General features: G+C 36.9%; 3 protein-coding genes across 3 annotated transcripts; all 3 read left to right on the forward strand.

Annotated features, from left to right (window-relative positions):
• The first annotated feature begins 1,843 nt into the window (after positions 1-1,843).
• Positions 1,844-5,576, forward strand: LOC131352199 (extracellular calcium-sensing receptor-like). Its single transcript, XM_058388144.1, has 6 exons — positions 1,844-2,046; positions 2,342-2,633; positions 2,861-3,682; positions 4,014-4,241; positions 4,422-4,545; positions 4,663-5,576. Exons 1-6 carry the CDS (start codon positions 1,937-1,939, stop codon positions 5,574-5,576), a joined length of 2,490 nt encoding a protein of 829 aa, XP_058244127.1. The 5' UTR covers positions 1,844-1,936.
• A 1,900-nt stretch (positions 5,577-7,476) lies between these two features.
• On the forward strand, positions 7,477-10,771 carry LOC131352176 (extracellular calcium-sensing receptor-like). Its single transcript, XM_058388115.1, has 6 exons — positions 7,477-7,691; positions 7,809-8,100; positions 8,244-9,035; positions 9,189-9,416; positions 9,534-9,657; positions 9,857-10,771. Exons 1-6 carry the CDS (start codon positions 7,477-7,479, stop codon positions 10,762-10,764), a joined length of 2,559 nt encoding a protein of 852 aa, XP_058244098.1. The 3' UTR covers positions 10,765-10,771.
• Positions 10,772-13,168: 2,397 nt separating this feature from the next.
• LOC131352145 (extracellular calcium-sensing receptor-like) lies at positions 13,169-17,244 on the forward strand. The gene is made up of 6 exons (XM_058388069.1): positions 13,169-13,607; positions 13,726-14,017; positions 14,157-14,951; positions 15,171-15,398; positions 15,490-15,613; positions 15,803-17,244. The coding sequence occupies exons 1-6, from the start codon at positions 13,393-13,395 to the stop codon at positions 16,708-16,710; spliced, it is 2,562 nt and encodes an 853-aa protein (XP_058244052.1). The 5' UTR covers positions 13,169-13,392; the 3' UTR covers positions 16,711-17,244.
• Positions 17,245-18,653: the final 1,409 nt, after the last annotated feature.

Here is an 18,653-nt window from a genome sequence, read left to right on the forward strand (position 1 = left end):
CAGTATAAAGTTGTGTACATTTTACATTTTTTGTATATATTCTATATTTCCTGCCTTAATCTATTTATATTTTATTTTATTTATAAATATTATATTTTATTTTTATTACCTACTGTGGAAATTTGTAGTTTTTATATTTTATATTTCATATTTTATATTTTTTATATTTTACATTTTATTCTTTTTTTCTGTCCTTATTCCTTTTTCCTTTTTCATTTTCAAGGGTCAAACAAATAGTCGTGTAAGCATTTCACTGCATATCATACTGTGTACGATTATGTATGTGACTAATAAAATTTGAATTTGAATTTGATTTGAATTTGAACAGACTTACAATCATGGAAAATGTCAAATAAATTGAAAGAAAGAAAGAAAGAAAGAAAGAAAGAAAGAAAGAAAGAAAGAAAGAAAGAAAGAAAGAAAGAAAGAAAGAAAGAAAGAAAGAAAAATGTCAGTTGTTTAGATTAGAATGAATGCAGTGATATAAAATACACATAACAGTGGACACTGTGTGTGTGTGTGTGTGTGTGTGTGTACAGTGTGTGTGTACAGTGTGTGTGTAATTTTTCAATAGATTTAAAGACAGGTCCAATATTGCCATCTGCAGGATCAGATGGAATTTACTGAGGAGTAAATTTTAGAGACAAGATGTGTGGCATGACATTCTATGTTAAAGGCCCATGAGAGGTGGAAAATAGAAACGTTTACTGGTCAAATCTAGGATTGAGTGTAATTTTTTTTTCTTTTTTTTTGGCCTTTACAGGCTTGGAGCACTTACCAGTCTAGGTTCTCAGTTGAAGCCCAAAGTGACTATGCCAAAACTGTTGCTCTCCCAAAACGGTCCTTTTAAATAATTATTTGAAGACTTATTCATTGTTCTTTATAATTCAGTATTAAATTAAAAAACATATTAAATTATACTCATATCACCTCCATTTTTTTCTCATTCTTTGATTTAAATTTACTCTAAATGTTTACTCTAAATTGGACTTACTCCGATGTCTTTTTTGTATTCGAGAAGTGAGTTATTTAAATCCAAGTAATGTGCTCAGTAAGATATAGCAGGTAGTGTAGATTACCCATGCATTAGCAAAAGTTGCAAAATATTGTTATGCATGATGTTTTGCAACATAGTAAATCTGGCCTTTATTATGAAATTTGGTTTCTGCCAATTGATGTCAAGTAATGATATTTTTCTGAGAGATTAATAAAAAGAATGTCTATATTTTCACATATAATAACAAACGGAAACATGGAATAATGAAAAAAGTAATCTTCTAAAATTATGGAACGTCCAAAACAAACAAACAAACAAACAAACAAACAAAAAAAGCATTCAACCAAAGAAAGGTGTTATCAGTGTTATCAGTGTTGTCTTCTGAAGGTGTTTGATAGAGTACACTATAGAAACTGTGTGCATCTTAGTCATCATCAAATATATAAAAGAATATTTCTTATATATATCTTTTCAATATCAACTACCAAAATCACTTGTAGCAAATAGACAAATAACCAAGAACAACCTACAGTATGTTAAATGAATATGTATGCAGTTTTCCTGAGCTCAAATTGCTAAAGGTCACAAAACTTCACTAACATACAGAATCTTTCATAAAGAGAATGTGGTAAATACCATAGAATTTGTAACAATCAACCATTATGTCCATACATATAACCCTATGGCCATGTAAAAACATGAAGGCATTTCCACAGAGGCCCATGTGACCTCAGCAGCTATATAAAACTCAACCACATATATACCACAGAACAAGATGGAAAGATAGAAAAGCACAGAGAGAGAAATATGTGGCCTGTTTCATATCTGTATCTGTGCTTAGCCTCATCATTGACCCTCTCCTTCTCTACCTCTTCAGCCACTGGCTTGGACCTGAACACAGGACACTGTCAGCTCCGTGGCCAGTTCAGGCTAAATGGAATGCTCAAGGATGGAGACCTTATTCTGGGAGGCTTATTTGAAGTTCATTTTCTAACTGTGTTTCCAGAGTTGAGCTTTACAAGTGAGCCGGAGCAACCCTATTGTGAACAGTGAGTGGATAATACAGAAAAGTACAAATAGGGAACAGAAACCATTTTGATTTGTTCAGTGACTGAATTAATTAACATGATGTTGGAATTAATTATTTTGTTGCCAAGAGCAATTGTTGTGCACTTGCATGAAGTGTTGTATACTTGCATGATATTGTGTGAATATAAATGAATGTATATATTTCTAAAAAGCATATTTTGGAGGTTTACAGAATGATTACACAATTGATTCAATACACCCATTATTACTTTGTCATTGCCATCATCTATCTCTTTGTCTGTCATATTGCCACAGGTTTGACATGGCAAGCTTCCAGCAGGCAATGACTATGGTTTTTGCTATTGACGAGATCAATAGAAATCCTAACCTGCTTCCTAACATCACATTGGGCTACCATCTGTATGATAACTGTGTGAAGCTTGCTGTGGCATTTCGGGCAGCCACAGCCCTGATCAGTGGAACGGATAAAACTGCCTCTGGCCTGAACTGCAGCAGTTCTCCCCCGGTGATTGGGATAGTGGGGGACCCGGGTTCCACTCATTCTATTGCTATCTCTAGTGTGCTGGGGTTGTTTCGAGTGCCTATGGTACAGATTCAGAGAATAATCAGCTTGCTTTTTAAGAACTGAAGAAAAATGTAGCCTGGCTCCAAATCTGTAAATCTGTAACATAATGTTATTATCTTTGTACTACTTTTGTGGCAATAGATTCATTCTAATCATTAGAAATGGCTTTTTTTCATTCTAAATCTCCTATATCTGCTTTGTTTCGAACATTCCTTTTTTCTCTCCTGTTCTGTCTTACTTTTCATTAGGTGAGCTACTTTGCCACTTGCTCCTGTCTCACTGATCGGCATCAGTTCCCCTCCTTTTTCAGGACAATTCCAAGTGACGCCTTCCAGGTTCGTGCCATTGTCCAGATCCTGAAACGCTTTGGTTGGACCTGGGTGGGCCTGGTGTACAGCAATGATGACTATGGTATCCATGCTGCCCACTCTTTCCACCAGGATGTTCAGGAACATCTGGGGGGCTGTGTGGCTTACTCTGAGATGCTGCCAAGGGACAACAACCGCAGAGATGTGGAGCGCATTGTCAGAGTGATCAAAACCTCTACAGCCAAGGTAGTAGTGGTGATATCTACTGAGGCTTACTTGTTGCCACTAATGGATGAAGTGTCTCTGAGAAATGTAACAGGAAAGCAGTGGATAGCTAGTGAAGCCTGGGCTACATCACCTGTCTTCCTCACATCTCACCTGCTACCATACCTTGGAGGAACTCTAGGCATTGCCATTCGGCGTGGAGAGATTGCAGGGCTTCGGGATTTCTTGCTACGTCTGCGCCCTGACATGCAGCCTGCAAACAACATGGTCCAAATTTTCTGGGAGGAGATGTTTGGATGCAGGTTTGAATTAAATGGCACCAGGGAAGATGAGAGATTTTTGTGCACAGGGAATGAAGATCTAAACAGCACAAATACAGCATACAGTGATATGTCTGAACTAAGGGCTTCTTATAATGTATATAAAGCAGTTTATGCACTAGCACATGCCCTGCATGATCTGACACAATGCGAGGAGGGCAAAGGGCCATTTCCTGGTCACAGCTGTGCCAGAATATCTATCCTGCAGCCTTGGCAGGTGAAACTGATGTATACAAACATGCATATTAAACGACTTCACAAATGCCACACATGTTGCAGTGAGAAGAATATATGCATATAGTGTTTCAAATGTATGCTATCACAAGTCACAGTGAGAAATTCCTAAACTAGCAGTTTTGTATTCTCTGTGTTTTTGAAATGTATTTAATTATTTTAAAACACCTACGATAGTATTTTTTATTTCCCAAACTCTATGTGATTGCATTATTTGGAGCATTGTCCAAAAATGAGATTATATTGTAGGTAAAATATTCATGTCAATCAAAGACATGTTTAACATCTGTCTTTTCTGCTTATCACTGATAAAGGTTGTCCATTATCTACAGAGAGTGAATTTCACCACTGGATTTGGAGACCGTGTATCCTTTGATAAGAATGGTGATCCTTTGGCTATCTATGATGTAATGAACTGGCAACCAAATCTGGATGGGTCAATCAGAGTCCACACAGTTGGTGTGGTGGATGAAGCTGCACAGACAGACCATGTGCTTACACTGAATGAGGATGCATTGTTCTGGAACTTTGATACAAATAAAGTAAATCCCTGGGAGGCTACAGTGTTAGAGAAAAGGCTTTAGGTTAAACTACATGTGAAACAGTGGCAAATTTTCATTATTTTTATTCATGCATTCTTTGAGTTGCATAGAATGCACAATAAACATACAGTAGAAGCAATGCATTTCTGAACTGATGAACCTGGACTCTTTATTCCTTAGCCACCGAGGTCTGTGTGCAGCGAAAGCTGCCCCCTGGGCACCAGAAGAGCGAGAAAGAAGGGCATGCCTATCTGCTGCTTTGACTGTCTGCCCTGTGCTGATGGAGAGATCAGTAACACAACAGGTAACCTTTATGTTTTACAAATAATAGAAACATATAGAAAATGTGTGCTGTTCCATTTTTGATAATCTCTCTTGCCCTATCCTCATTGGCATTTTTCTCTCACTCTTTCCCACCAAGATTCAAATGAATGCATTGCGTGCCCTGATGAGTTCTGGTCCAGCCCAGAGAAGGACCATTGTATCCCAAAGGAGGTTGAGTTCCTATCCTATGAAGAGCCACTAGGCATCTCTTTAACAACAGCTTCCCTGTTTGGGACCTGCTTCTGCACTGGGGTTCTGGGTGTATTTGTGCATCACCGTCATACCCCTGTGGTCAGGGCCAACAACTCTGAGCTCAGTTTCCTGCTGCTCCTGTCACTTAAATTGTGCTTTCTGTGTGTGCTACTATTCATTGGTCAGCCTCAGCTGTGGACATGCCAACTGAGGCATGTGGCATTTGGTATCAGCTTTGTATTGAGCGTCTCCAGCATCCTAGTCAAAACCATGGTGGTTGTGGCTGTGTTTAAGTCCTCTCGGCCAGAAGGCCAAAATGCTATGAAGTGGTTTGGGGTGGCCCAGCAGCGAGGTACAGTGCTGGTCCTCACAGCCCTTCAGGTGGTTATATGTACAGTCTGGCTGGCTACAGCATCTCCCACACCCCACAAAAACACTCGCTACATCAGCTCAAAAATAGTCTTTGAATGTGCTGTGGGTTCTGTGATGGGATTTGCAACTCTGTTAGGATACATTGGCCTGTTGGCTGCTATAAGTTTTCTTCTGGCCTTCTTAGCAAGGAACCTGCCAGATAACTTTAATGAGGCCAAATTCATCACCTTTAGCATGCTGATATTTTGTGCTGTGTGGATTACCTTCGTGCCTGCATATGTCAGTTCTCCTGGGAAGTATTCTGTGGCTGTAGAGGTCTTTGCTATCTTGGCATCTAGTTTTGGACTGCTGGTAGCCATATTTGCTCCAAAATGCTACATTATACTCCTACACCCTGAGCGGAACACCAAAAAGGCCATCATGGGTCGAGTGCCACAAAACAAATAGCAACAAAATATTTATTGCTGAATAACTTTACATTATTCTTTTGTCTGCTTAATAATATATTTAAATAAATTCACAAATGAATGAATTTTCACTCATGACCTTAATTTGCTGTGGTCTTTGGAGGTCTACATAATAATGAATGGATACACACATAATTCAGAAAATTGTATTATTTGCCTTGTTAGGAACAACAGAGTGTCAGCCAAAATGTCAAAGGTACAAGCAATTTCCCCTTACAATGAGATCTTTGGGTAATTGGTTGTAGCTTTATACTGACCATAAATTTCCACACCAATGGCAAACCATACAAATCCATACTCCAATAACAGTAATTCTTAGAGGATCAAGAAATGATTTTGAACAGTTAAAAACAACTTGATATACTCATATACTATATATGATATGCTATACTTCACATACACAAGTGCCATATTTTAAGCAAGGTAATCAAATATAAAATGAGTGTGCATTAACATTTGCAGAACAAAAAGTAAATGGTTTTTGTACTTCGGAAACATAAAATACATTAAAATGCAGATTTGGCCAGGGCAACCACACATTTACATACAACATTACATGTACTACCTAAATAATCTAAAAGACACAATTAACTAGGAAATGATGGATAAAGGTCACATAATTATTCTGGTGAATTATTTTCTATTTGGTAACTGCCTCTTGGTCTTGTCTGTTTTGCAATAACTTTGGTCTTGGCTTTCTCATTCACTGTCTGGAATGTATACCAAAAATGCCATTTATGAACTCAAATAGCTTGTGCTTGATGTCTAGGGGCTCCTGTTTCACACATTCTTGATTGGAACACTGAGAAGTCACTGAACATTCCATATAGCATCATAAGTTATCCAATCTGACTAGGCAATTTGACAAACCCCTCCACAAAGCAGCAATAATAGCTTGCAAACCCAAGAATAAATGTAACTCACTGAAAGACTCTAAACAGCACAAATAGGCAGCTACATTGATTTTAGTTGGATCTGTTGACACTCCCTGTGATGAAATTACTACCACTTTCTGAAAGAACACTTCCCAAACTTTGCTTTCATACATCATGCTCAAAGTGATCTCCAACTGCATCAAATGCGGTGCAAGCAATTGAGAAAATACCATATCATCAATGTATTGCAATAATGTCTGACACTGATGATCAATGAACAGCCAATGTATCAACTGCTGAATGTGCTGGGAGCACCACACAGCCCAAAAGATATCCATTTAAACTTAAATAATTAAAATCAATTCAACTGGATAAGACTGTAAATGGTTTTTTTTTTTTTTTTTCATCAAGGAGTCACTGGATTCATTGACAGGGACCTGCTGACTTTCAAGAATGGACTTAGCCAGCGAATATAATCAGGTCATGGTTGCTGAGAAGCATAGGCCTAAGACCACCTACCTGTATAACACCCAATTTAGGTCATTCAGTTGAATTGAATTGAATAATTCAAGGGTAAATTCATTATTGAATTATTCAAGTGCCTTTTTGGCTCTGTGGTGCTCGCAGCACCTTCAGCAGATGATGCAATGGCTTTTCAGCTGACAGTAAACTATGCACATGCACAGACCACCATTCTTCTTTTTAACCAAAACTATCAGCAAAGCATGTGAACTTGAATAGAAACATAACACCACCCCTTAAAAATTCCCAGCCACTATTGTTTAATGCCAAAATAAGTTACACCCGCCACAGAGGCCTAATGTTTTTAGACAAAAGCTGATCAGAAGTCACACCCCCTTTTTTGAGCAGCCCACAAGTGTAATTTTTCCATAGAGAATTTTCTTTACATCTGTATATATAGCAGAAATCTTGTTCAACCAGCCAAAACATCAGACCAGGCATATTTTACAGTTGTTCATCACTATTCTTAATCTGAATATGTTTATGGAGTCTGTCTTTACTCTTTTGCATGTGGTAATGGCCATTATTAATTTTACCAAAGCAAATGGGACTGCTTGTATCCTACAAGGAGAACCTGCAAACGCAAAGATATGGAAGGATGGTGATATCATTGTTGGAGGCACTTTTCCATTTTATAGTAGTTGGGAGACAACTGACTTATCCTATGAAGTCAAGCCACCTCCAGTGAAGTGCACAAGGTAAGCAGAATAGAAAAAAAATTACAAAAATCCTAAAATAAAATAAAATTGAAAAGTAATTTATATAACTCCTTATAAGTCTAATCTTTACAATGTATCCCTTACTTTCCTGACCAGCCTTGATATGAGAGCACTCCAGTTTTCCCAGTCATTGATCTTTGCAGTAGAGGAAATAAACAACAGTTCTTCTTTACTGCCAGGTGTCTCTCTGGGATACAAGATCTATGATACATGTAGTTTTGCTCCACAGGGGATTAAAATGGCCATGGCACTTGTAAATGGAAATGAGAACTCAATTTTAAATGAACCCTGTACAAAGCCAGCCCAGGTCCAAGCTATAATAGGTGAAACATACTCATCAGTGTCTATGGCTATTGCAAACAGTATTGGGCCATTCAGTGTTCCTATTGTAAGTACAGTATTTGTGTAAGTTGTTATTACTGCAAATAATTGTACAAAAAGTACAAAAGAAATGAGTGTCTATCATTTTGACTAATTTTGTGTTAATACATGATGCACAAACATGTCTCACATATGTGATTCCTGTTTTAGATCAGTCATTATTCCACCTGTGAGTGTCTCAGTGACAAAAGGAAATATCCCTCATTTCTGCGCACTGTTCCTAGTGATTCTTACCAGAGCAGAGCACTAGCAGAGATGGTCAAGCACTTTGGCTGGACCTGGGTGGGAGCAATAAGAAGAGATGATGATTATGGTAACAACGGAATGGCAGCATTTACTGAAATTGCAGAACAGTTAGGCATCTGCTTAGAATACTCACTTCCATATTTTAGAACATACTCAAAAGAAAGAGTATTGAGAATCATTGACCAGATCAAAATCTCAACTTCTCGTGTGATTGTTGGATTTCTTGATACCTGGGATTTGGAGGATCTATTGCAAGTATTTTTTGAACACAATATCACTGGATATCAGTGGGTGGGAACAGAAGCCTGGATCTTCTACCCAGAGCTAGCCAGTTTGGACAAATACAATATACTGCAAGGAGCTATAGGGTTAACTATCCCCCAAGCAAAGGTGACAGGTCTGCGGGATTTCATTCTAGATGTAAAACCACTGAAATCTGTAGGCAGTGCCATTTTTCCTGAATTCTGGATGGCTTTGTTTGACTGTGAATATACACTGCAGAATGATTCAAAGGGCTTGCCCATGTGCACAGGAGAAGAGAAGCTGTCTGAAGTAGAAAACACATTCACTGATATGTCACCGATGCCCATTTTTAGTAATGTGTATAAAGGAGTTTATGCTATTGCCCATACACTACACAACCTCCTTGGCTGCAATAAAACATGTCTTACAAAGCAACAGCCTGGTCCTGTCACAGTGAGTATATAAACAATGTTTATTACAGTTGAACCAGAAATGTAATGTTACATGATTTAAAATCTCTCTCTCTCTCTCTCTGTCTCTCTCTCTTCTAACATATATATGTGTTTGTGTGTCTGCACGTGCACATGTGTGTGTGTGTTGTGAAAGTTTTTAAAACACCTCAGAAATATATATTTCAAAACCAAAGAAGGGGAAGAAGTTTATTTTGATAAAAATGGTGACCCTCCCGCAAAATATGAGATAATAAACTGGCAAAGAAATAAAAAAAAACAACATGAATTTATCACTGTTGGATTGTATGACTCTACTTTACCTAATCAAGATCAATTAGCAATTAACATGGCCTCTATAGTGTGGGCACAAAATAGCAAGCAGGTAAGTAAAGGGAAGAAAATAATTTCTTTATCTTTACGCATATTACTATATTAAGGATCTTTATTTAAGATACTATCTATTATGTTTAGGCAAATTAATATTTGTTTAAAATCATAGGTACCTATATCTGTATGCAGTGAGAGCTGTCCTCCTGGTACAAGGAAGGCTGTGCAGAAAGGAAAGCCTATCTGTTGCTTTGATTGCATACCATGTGCTGATGGAGAGATCAGTAATATGACAGGTACAGTAATATCCAGAAAAAAACAACAAGAAAATATTTAGAATTACACATTAAGCATAGAAATGTATATATACCAGTCTTCAGATCATGCATTGAAAGGTTTAATAAGCTTTTGAATTATCAAGGAATCCTACTGATAATTTTCCCTGTGCATTTTATGTGTTGTTTATTGTTTATTTCTCTTTCAAATCTGTGACAGATTCTACTGAATGTGAACAATGCTCCCAAGAATACTGGTCAAATTCACAGAAAGATAAATGTGTAAAGAAGGAAGTTGAATATTTGTCCTTTGAAGAAACTATGGGAATTTTTCTAACAGCTGTTTCTATTATTGGTGCTTTTATAACACTGGTAATATCAGTAATATTCTTTAGACATAAACATACCCCAATAGTCAAAGCCAACAACTCTGAGCTGAGCTTCCTGCTGCTCTTATCTCTGACTCTGTGTTTCCTCTGTTCACTTACTTTTATTGGTCAGCCATCTGAGTGGTCCTGTATGCTGCGGCACACAGCGTTTGGGATCACCTTCGTCCTCTGCATCTCCTGTGTACTGGGAAAAACCATAGTGGTGTTAATGGCCTTCAGGGCTACACTTCCAGGCAGTAATGTCATGAAATGGTTTGGGCCTCCACAGCAGAGACTCAGTGTACTTGTCTTCACTCTCATACAGGTTGTCATTTGTGTTCTTTGGTTAACCATATCCCCTCCTTTCCCTTTCAAAAATCTAAAGAGCTACAAAGAAAAAATTATTCTAGAATGTAATCTGGGTTCTACCATAGGTTTCTGGGCTGTGCTGGGGTATATTGGATTTTTGGCTTTTCTATGCTTTGTTTTAGCTTTTCTGGCTCGGAAGCTGCCTGACAATTTCAACGAAGCCAAATTCATCACATTCAGCATGCTTATATTCTGTGCAGTTTGGATCACTTTTATTCCAGCTTATGTCAGCTCTCCTGGAAAATTTACTGTAGCTGTGGAGATATTTGCTATTTTGGCCTCAAGCTTTGGGTTACTGTTTTGTATATTTCTTCCAAAGTGTTATATCATCATAATGAAACCAGAAAAGAATACCAAAAAGCAAATGATGAGTAAAGCACCAGTGAAGTGAGCTAAAAGCCTACCTATTATATAATCATATTTAAATCATATGATCAGCGAAATATGATATCGTAGGTCAAATGGCAATATTGACCATATGCATTGATTTTCATTTGGTAGCTAACACTTACACAACATAGTATAAAATTCTATTGATCTGAGAGGAAAAACATTTGATGTGATCTACAATATGTTATCAGAGCTCAATTCAAATATCAGGTTCTGTTTATAAGCATGGGAAAGGAGCTATTCTTAAAGTTAATGGACACCACTTGCTAAAACCCCCTATTTAAATTAGCAAGTAGCTCTTAAGGAAACAAGTAATTAAGCTCATTCAAACTGATTATTCATTCAAAGTAAATGGGTATTACCTTAGCCATTCTAAAACATTTAAAATTATACTCATCATATGACATATGACACTTGTTCATATGAACAAGAACTGTCATTAAATATATTCTCATGACTGTCTTGCAGTCTCACACTAAATCAGCATCACCTTTAATTTCACTACTATGCATAGCTAGGTTTAAAATGAAAATCAAAAATATTGTGTATACGAGCTTCCTTGTATGTGTAGTTTAGTGCTAAACCTTAGATTGCTGCTGTTAATGTTGAATCCTGTTGATATCAAATAATATGTGATAAGAAAACAATAAAAAGCTTATTATAATGTAATGCAGCCTTATTAACTCTTTCATGCCAATGCCAGTATTTTGGAATTCAATTATGATAGTTAAAGAGAAAATTCTTTTAAAACAAATATGCATGAATTCAATTCAATTCAATTCAATTTTATTTGTATAGCGCTTTTAACAGAGAGCATTGTCTCAAAGCAGCTTTACATGAGAAACAACATAAGAAAACAACAAACATATAAACAGACAAACAGACAGACAGTCCTAAAAAGTGGACACTAAATTAAAAAAGCAACTTAACCATTTCTATTTGTCTTCTAAAAATGCTGGTGTTTGCAGATACTTAGAGCTGCCATGTATGATACCTTGGGTGATATGAATCTCAGAAGCTGGTTGACTACTTTAATGAAACTTAAATTTCTCCATTTATTATGCTCATATTTTAGGTGGTTTGGCTCACTTTCAATCCTTCTTATGCCAGCACAAATATATAGCATTTAGACGGCATTTATCACAGGCATGTGTATGGTCACTGGCAGACACAAATAGTTTTACAGCTTTTGTAAACCATCATGAAAGACCCAACACGCCCCTCCAATCCCTTACATTGCTTAGCCCATCCAAACCTCCGATTTTAAACCCAAGTCCATGTGGAAATTCCCACAGAGATCCAAGAGTTCTGTGAGGAATTCAACAAAAAACAAGGTCAGTGGGCTCTCTCCAAACTGTCCAATGACTCTGCCACTGAATTAATAGCAGGAGTCACATCCCATACCAACCAAATTTAGCTTTTATCTGCAAAAGAAATACAGGCCATGAATGAATACATAAAAATACATTAAGGAGGCCCTCGAACAGATGTTCATATGTCCGTCTACCTCTTCAACATTTTAGTATTCATTATTATATATGCTTGGAGCACTGAGAAGTCACTGAACATTCCATATAACATCATAAGTTATCCAATCTGACTAGGCAATTTGACAAACCCTTCCAAAAGCAGCAACAATAGCTTGCAAACCCAGGAATAAATGTAAGTCACTGATAGACTCTAGACAGCACAAACAGGCAACTGCCTTGATTTTATTTGGGTCTGTTTACACTGCCTGTGATGAAATAACTACCATTTTCTGAAAGAATGAACACTTCCCAAACTTAGCTTTCATACTTCATGCTCCTGGTAGACTCAAAATGATCTCCAACTGCATCAAATGCAGTGCTACCAATTGAGAAAATACCATAATATCATCAACGCATTGCAACAATGTCTGACACCGCTGATCAATGAACAGTCATTGCATCAACTGCTGAAGGTGCTGGGAGCACTGCAGGCCCTAAAAGGCATCAACATACACTTGAATAATTCAAATCGATTAAACTGAATAAGACCGTATGTGTTTTCTGCATCAAGGAATTATTGGATACATTGACAGGGACCTGCTGGCTTTCAAGAATGGACTTAGCCAGTGAGTATAATCAGGTCGTGGTTGCTGAGAAGCATAGGCCTAAGACCACCTATAACACCCAATTTAGGTTATTCAGTTGAATTGAATTGAATTATTCAATGGTAAATTCATTATTGAATTATTCAAGTGCCTTTTTGGCTCTGTGGTGCTCGCAGCACCTTCAGCAGATGATGCAATGGCTTTTCAGCTGACAGTAAACTATGCACATGCACAGACCACTATTCGTCTTTTTAGCTAATACTGTCAACAAAGCATGTGAAGTTGAATAGAAACTTAACACCACCCTTTAGAAAATGCCCAGCCACCACTGTCCACTGGCAAAACAAGTTACACCCGCCACAGAGGCCTAATGTTTTTGGACAAAAGCTGCTCAGAAGTCACACCTCCTTTTTTGAGCAGCCCACAAGCGTAATTTTTCCACAGAGAATTTTCTTTACATCTGTATATATACCAGAAATCTTGTTCAACCAGCCAAAATATCAGACCAGGCATATTTTACTGTTGTTTATCACTATTCTTTATCTGAACAGGTTTATGGAGTCTGTCTTTACTCTATTGCATGTGGTAATGGCCATTATTAATTTTTCCAGAGCAAATGGGACTGCTTGTAGCCTACAAGGAGAGCCTGCAAATCCACAGATATGGAAGGATGGTGATATCATTGTTGGAGGGACATTCCCATTTCATAATAGTTGGGAGACCACTGACTTATCCTATGTGGTCAAGCCACCTCCAGTGAAGTGCACAAGGTAAGCAGAATAGAAAACTTTTTTACAAAAACCCTAAAATAAAATAAAATTGAAAAGTAATTTATATAACTCCTTATAAGTCTAATCTTTACATTGTATCCCTTACTTTCCTGACCAGCCTTGATATGAGAACACTCCAGTTTTCCCAGTCATTGATCTTTGCAGTAGAGGAAATAAACAACAGTTCTTCTTTACTGCCAGGTGTCTCTCTGGGATACAAGATCTATGATACATGTAGTTTTGCTCCACAGGGGATTAAAATGGCCATGGCACTTGTTAATGGAAATGAGAAATCAATTTCAAATGAACCCTGTACAAAGCCAGCCCAGGTCCAAGCTATAATAGGTGAAACATACTCATCAGTGTCTACGGCTATTGCAAACAGTATTGGGCCATTCAGTGTTCCAATTGTAAGTATTTGTGTAAGTGCTTATCACAACAAATAACTGTACAAAAAGTACAAAAGAAATGAGTGTCTATCATTTTGACTAATTTTATGTTAATACAAGATGAACAAAAAATGTCTCACATATGTGATTCCTGTTTTAGATCAGTCATTATTCTACCTGTGAGTGTCTCAGTGACAAAAGGAAATATCCCTCATTTCTGCGCACTGTTCCTGGTAATTATTACCAGAGCAGAGCACTAGCAGAGATGGTCAAGCACTTTGGCTGGACCTGGGTGGGAGCAATAAGAAGAGATGATGATTATGGTAACAGTGGAATGGCAGCATTTACTAAAAATGCAGAACAGTTAGGCATCTGCTTAGAATACTCACTTCCATATTTTAAAACATACTCAAAAGAAAGAGTATTGAGAATCATTGACCAGATCAAAATCTCAACTTCTCGTGTGATTGTTGGATTTCTTGATGCCTGGGATTTGGAGGATCTATTGCAAATATTTTTTGAACACAATATCACTGGATATCAGTGGGTGGGAACAGAGGGCTGGATGATTGACCCAGAGCTAGCCAGTTTGGACAAAAAATACAATATACTGCAAGGAGCTATAGGGCTAGCTATCCCCAAAGCAAACGTGACAGGTCTTCAGGATTTCATTCTAGATGTAAAACCACTGAAATCTGTAGGCAGTGCCATTTTTCCTGAATTCTGGATGGCTTTGTTTGACTGTGAATATACAATGCAGAATGATTCAAAGGGCTTGCCCATGTGCACAGGAGAAGAGAAGCTGTCTGAAGTAGAAAACACATTCACTGATATGTCACTGATGCCCATTTTTAGTAATGTGTATAAAGGAGTTTATGCTATTGCCCATACACTACACAACCTCCTTGGCTGCAATAAAACATGTCTTACAAAGCAGCAGCCTGGTCCTGTCACAGTGAGTATATAAACAATGTTTATTATTATAATTAAACCAGGAATGTAACATGTTCTCTTTCTCTCTCTCTCTCTCTCTCTCTCTCTCTCTCTCTCTCTCTCTCTCTATATATATATATATATATATATATATATATATATATATATATATACATATATATACATATATATATATATATATATATATATATATGTGTGTGTGTGTGTGTGTGTGTGTCAGTTTTTAAAACACCTCAGAAATGTATATTTCAAAACGAAAGAAGGCGAAGAAGTTTATTTTGATAAAAATGGTGACCCTCCTGCAAAATATGAGATAATAAACTGGCAAAAAAATAAAGAAAATCAACATGAATTTATCACTGTTGGACTGTATGACTTTACTTTACCTAGTTATGATCAATTAGCAATTAACTTGGCCTCTATAGTGTGGGCACAAAATAGCAAGCAGGTAAGCAGGTGACATTTCTTCTTTTAACATTGTATTTTTTAAATATACTATCTATTATGTTTAGGCAAATTAATATTTTTTTAAATCATAGGTACCTATATCTGTATGCAGTAAGAACTGTCCTCCTGGTACAAGGAAGGCTGTGCAGAAAGGAAAGCCTATCTGTTGCTTTGATTGCATACCATGTGCTGATGGAGAGATCAGTAATATGACAGGTAAAGTAATATCCAGAAGAAGAAAAATATTAGAATTACACATTATGAATAGAAATGTATATATGAGTTTTCAAATCATGCATTGAATGGTTTAATAAGATTTTGAATTATCAAGGAATCCTACTGATTATTTTCCCTGTGCATTTTATGTGTTGTTTATTGTTTATTTCTCTTTCAAATTTATGACAGATTCTACTGAATGTGAACAATGCTCCCAAGAATACCGGTCAAATTCACAGAAAGATAAATGTGTAAAGAAGGAAGTTGAATATTTGTCCTTTGAAGAAACTATGGGAATTTTTCTAACAGCTGTTTCTATTATTGGTGCTTTTATAACACTGGTAATATCAGTAATATTCTTTAGACATAAACATACCCCAATAGTCAAAGCCAACAACTCTGAGCTGAGCTTCCTGCTGCTCTTATCTCTGACTCTGTGTTTCCTCTGTTCACTTACTTTTATTGGTCAGCCATCTGAGTGGTCTTGTATGCTGCGGCACACAGTGTTTGGGATCACCTTCGTCTTCTGCATCTCCTGTGTACTGGGAAAAACCATAGTGGTGTTAATGGCCTTCAGGGCTACACTTCCAGGCAGTAATGTCATGAAATGGTTTGGGCCTCTACAGCAGAGACTCAGTGTACTTGTCTTCACTCTCATACAGGTTGTCATTTGTGTTCTTTGGTTAACCATATCCCCTCCTTTTCCTTTCAAAAATCTAAAGAGCTATAAAGAAAAAATTATTCTAGAATGCAATCTGGGTTCTACCATAGGTTTCTGGGCTGTGCTGGGGTATATTGGATTTTTGGCTTTTCTATGCTTTGTTTTAGCTTTTCTGGCTCGGAAGTTGCCTGACAGTTTTAACGATGCCAAATTCATCACATTCAGCATGCTTATATTCTGTGCAGTTTGGATCACTTTTATTCCAGCTTATGTCAGCTCTCCTGGAAAATTTACTGTAGCTGTGGAGATATTTGCTATTTTGGCCTCAAGCTTTGGGTTACTGTTTTGTATATTTCTTCCAAAGTGTTATATCATCATAATGAAACCAGAAAAGAATACCAAAAAGCAAATGATGAGTAAAGCACCAGTGAAGTGAGCTAAAAGCCTAGCTATTATATAATCATATTTAAATCATATGATCAGTGAAATATGAAATTGTAGGTCAAATTGCAATATTGACCATATGCATTGATTTTCATTTGGTAGCTAACACTTACACAACATAGTATAAAATTCTATTGATCTGAGAGGAAAAACTTTTGATGTGATCTACAATATGTTATCACAGATCAATACAAATATCAGGTTCTGTTTATAAGCATGGGAAAGGAGCTATTCTTAAAGTTAATCGACACCACTTGCTAAAACTCCCTATTTAAATTAACAAGTTTCCCTTAAGGAAACAAGTAATTAAGCTCATTCAAACTGATTATTCATTCAAAGTTAATGGGTATTACGTTAGCCATCCTAAAAAATTTAAAATTATGCTCATCATATGACCTACAAGAACAAGAACTGTCATTAAATATATTCTCATGACTGTCTTGCAGCCTCACACTAAATCAGCATCACCTTTAATTTCACTACTATGCATAGCTAGGTTTAAAATAAAAATCAAAAATATTGTGTATACGAGCTTCCTTGTATGTGTAGTTTAGTGCTAAACCTTAGATTGTTGCTGTTAATGTTGAATCCTGTTGATATCAAATAATATGTGATAAGAAAACAATAAAAAGCTTATTATATTGTAATGCAGCCTTATCAACTCTTTCATGCCAATGCCAGTATTTTAGAATTCAATTATGATAGTTAAAGAGAAAATTCTTTTAAAACAAGTATGCATAAAGTGGATACTAAATTAAAAAAGCAACTTAACCATTTCTATTTGTGTTCTAAAAACACTGGTGTTTGCAGATACTTAGAGCTGCCATGTATGATACCTTGGGTGATATGAATCTCAGAAGCTGGTTGACTACTTTAATGAAACTTAAATTTCTCCATTTATTATGCTCATATTTTAGGTGGTTTGGCTCACTTTCAATCCTTCTTATGCCAGCACAAATATTTAGCATTTAGACGGCATTTATCAAAGACATGTGTATGGTCACTGGCAGACACTTCAATAGTTTTACAGCTTTTGTAAGCTATCATGAAAGACCCAACACGCCCCTCCAATCCCTTACATTGCTTAGCCCATCCAAATCTCCGATTTTAAACCCAAGTCCATGTGGAAATTCCCACAGAGATCCAAGAGTTCTGTGAGGAATTCAACAAAAAACAAGGTCAGTGGGCTCTCTCCAAACTGTCCAATGACTCTGCCACTGAATTAATAGCAGGAGTCACATCCCATCCCAACCAAATTTAGCTTTTATCTGCAAAAGAAATACAGACCATGAATGAATACATAAAAATACATTAAGGAGGCCCTCGAACACATGTTCATATGTCCGTCTACCTCTTCAACATTTTAATATTCATTATTATATATGCTTGGAGCACTGAGAAGTCACTGAACATTCCAAATAACATCATAAGTTATCCAATCTGACTAGGCAATTTGACAAACCCCTCCACAAAGCAGCAACAATAGCTTGCAAACCCAGGAATAAATGTAAGTCACTGATAGACTCTAGACAGCACAAATAGGCAACTGCCTTGATTTTATTTGGGTCTGTTTACACTGCCTGTGATGAAATTACTACCACTTTCTGAAAGAATGAACACTTCCCACACTTAGCTTTCATACTTCATGCTCCTGGTAGACTCAAAATGATGTCCAACTGTGTCACATGCAGTGCTACCAATTGAGAAAATACCATAATATCATCAACGCATTGCAATAATGTCTGACACCGCTGATCAATGAACAGTCATTGCATAAACTGCTGAAGGTGCTGGGAGCACTGCAGAGCCTAAAAGCCATCGATTTACACTTGAATAATTCAATTCAATTAAACTGAATAAGACTGTATGTGTTTTCTGCATCAAGGAATTATTGGATACATTGACAGGGACCTGCTGGCTTTCAAGAATGGATTT

This window comes from Hemibagrus wyckioides, linkage group LG04 (assembly GCF_019097595.1).
Source record: "Hemibagrus wyckioides isolate EC202008001 linkage group LG04, SWU_Hwy_1.0, whole genome shotgun sequence".
Taxonomy (NCBI): domain Eukaryota; kingdom Metazoa; phylum Chordata; class Actinopteri; order Siluriformes; family Bagridae; genus Hemibagrus; species Hemibagrus wyckioides.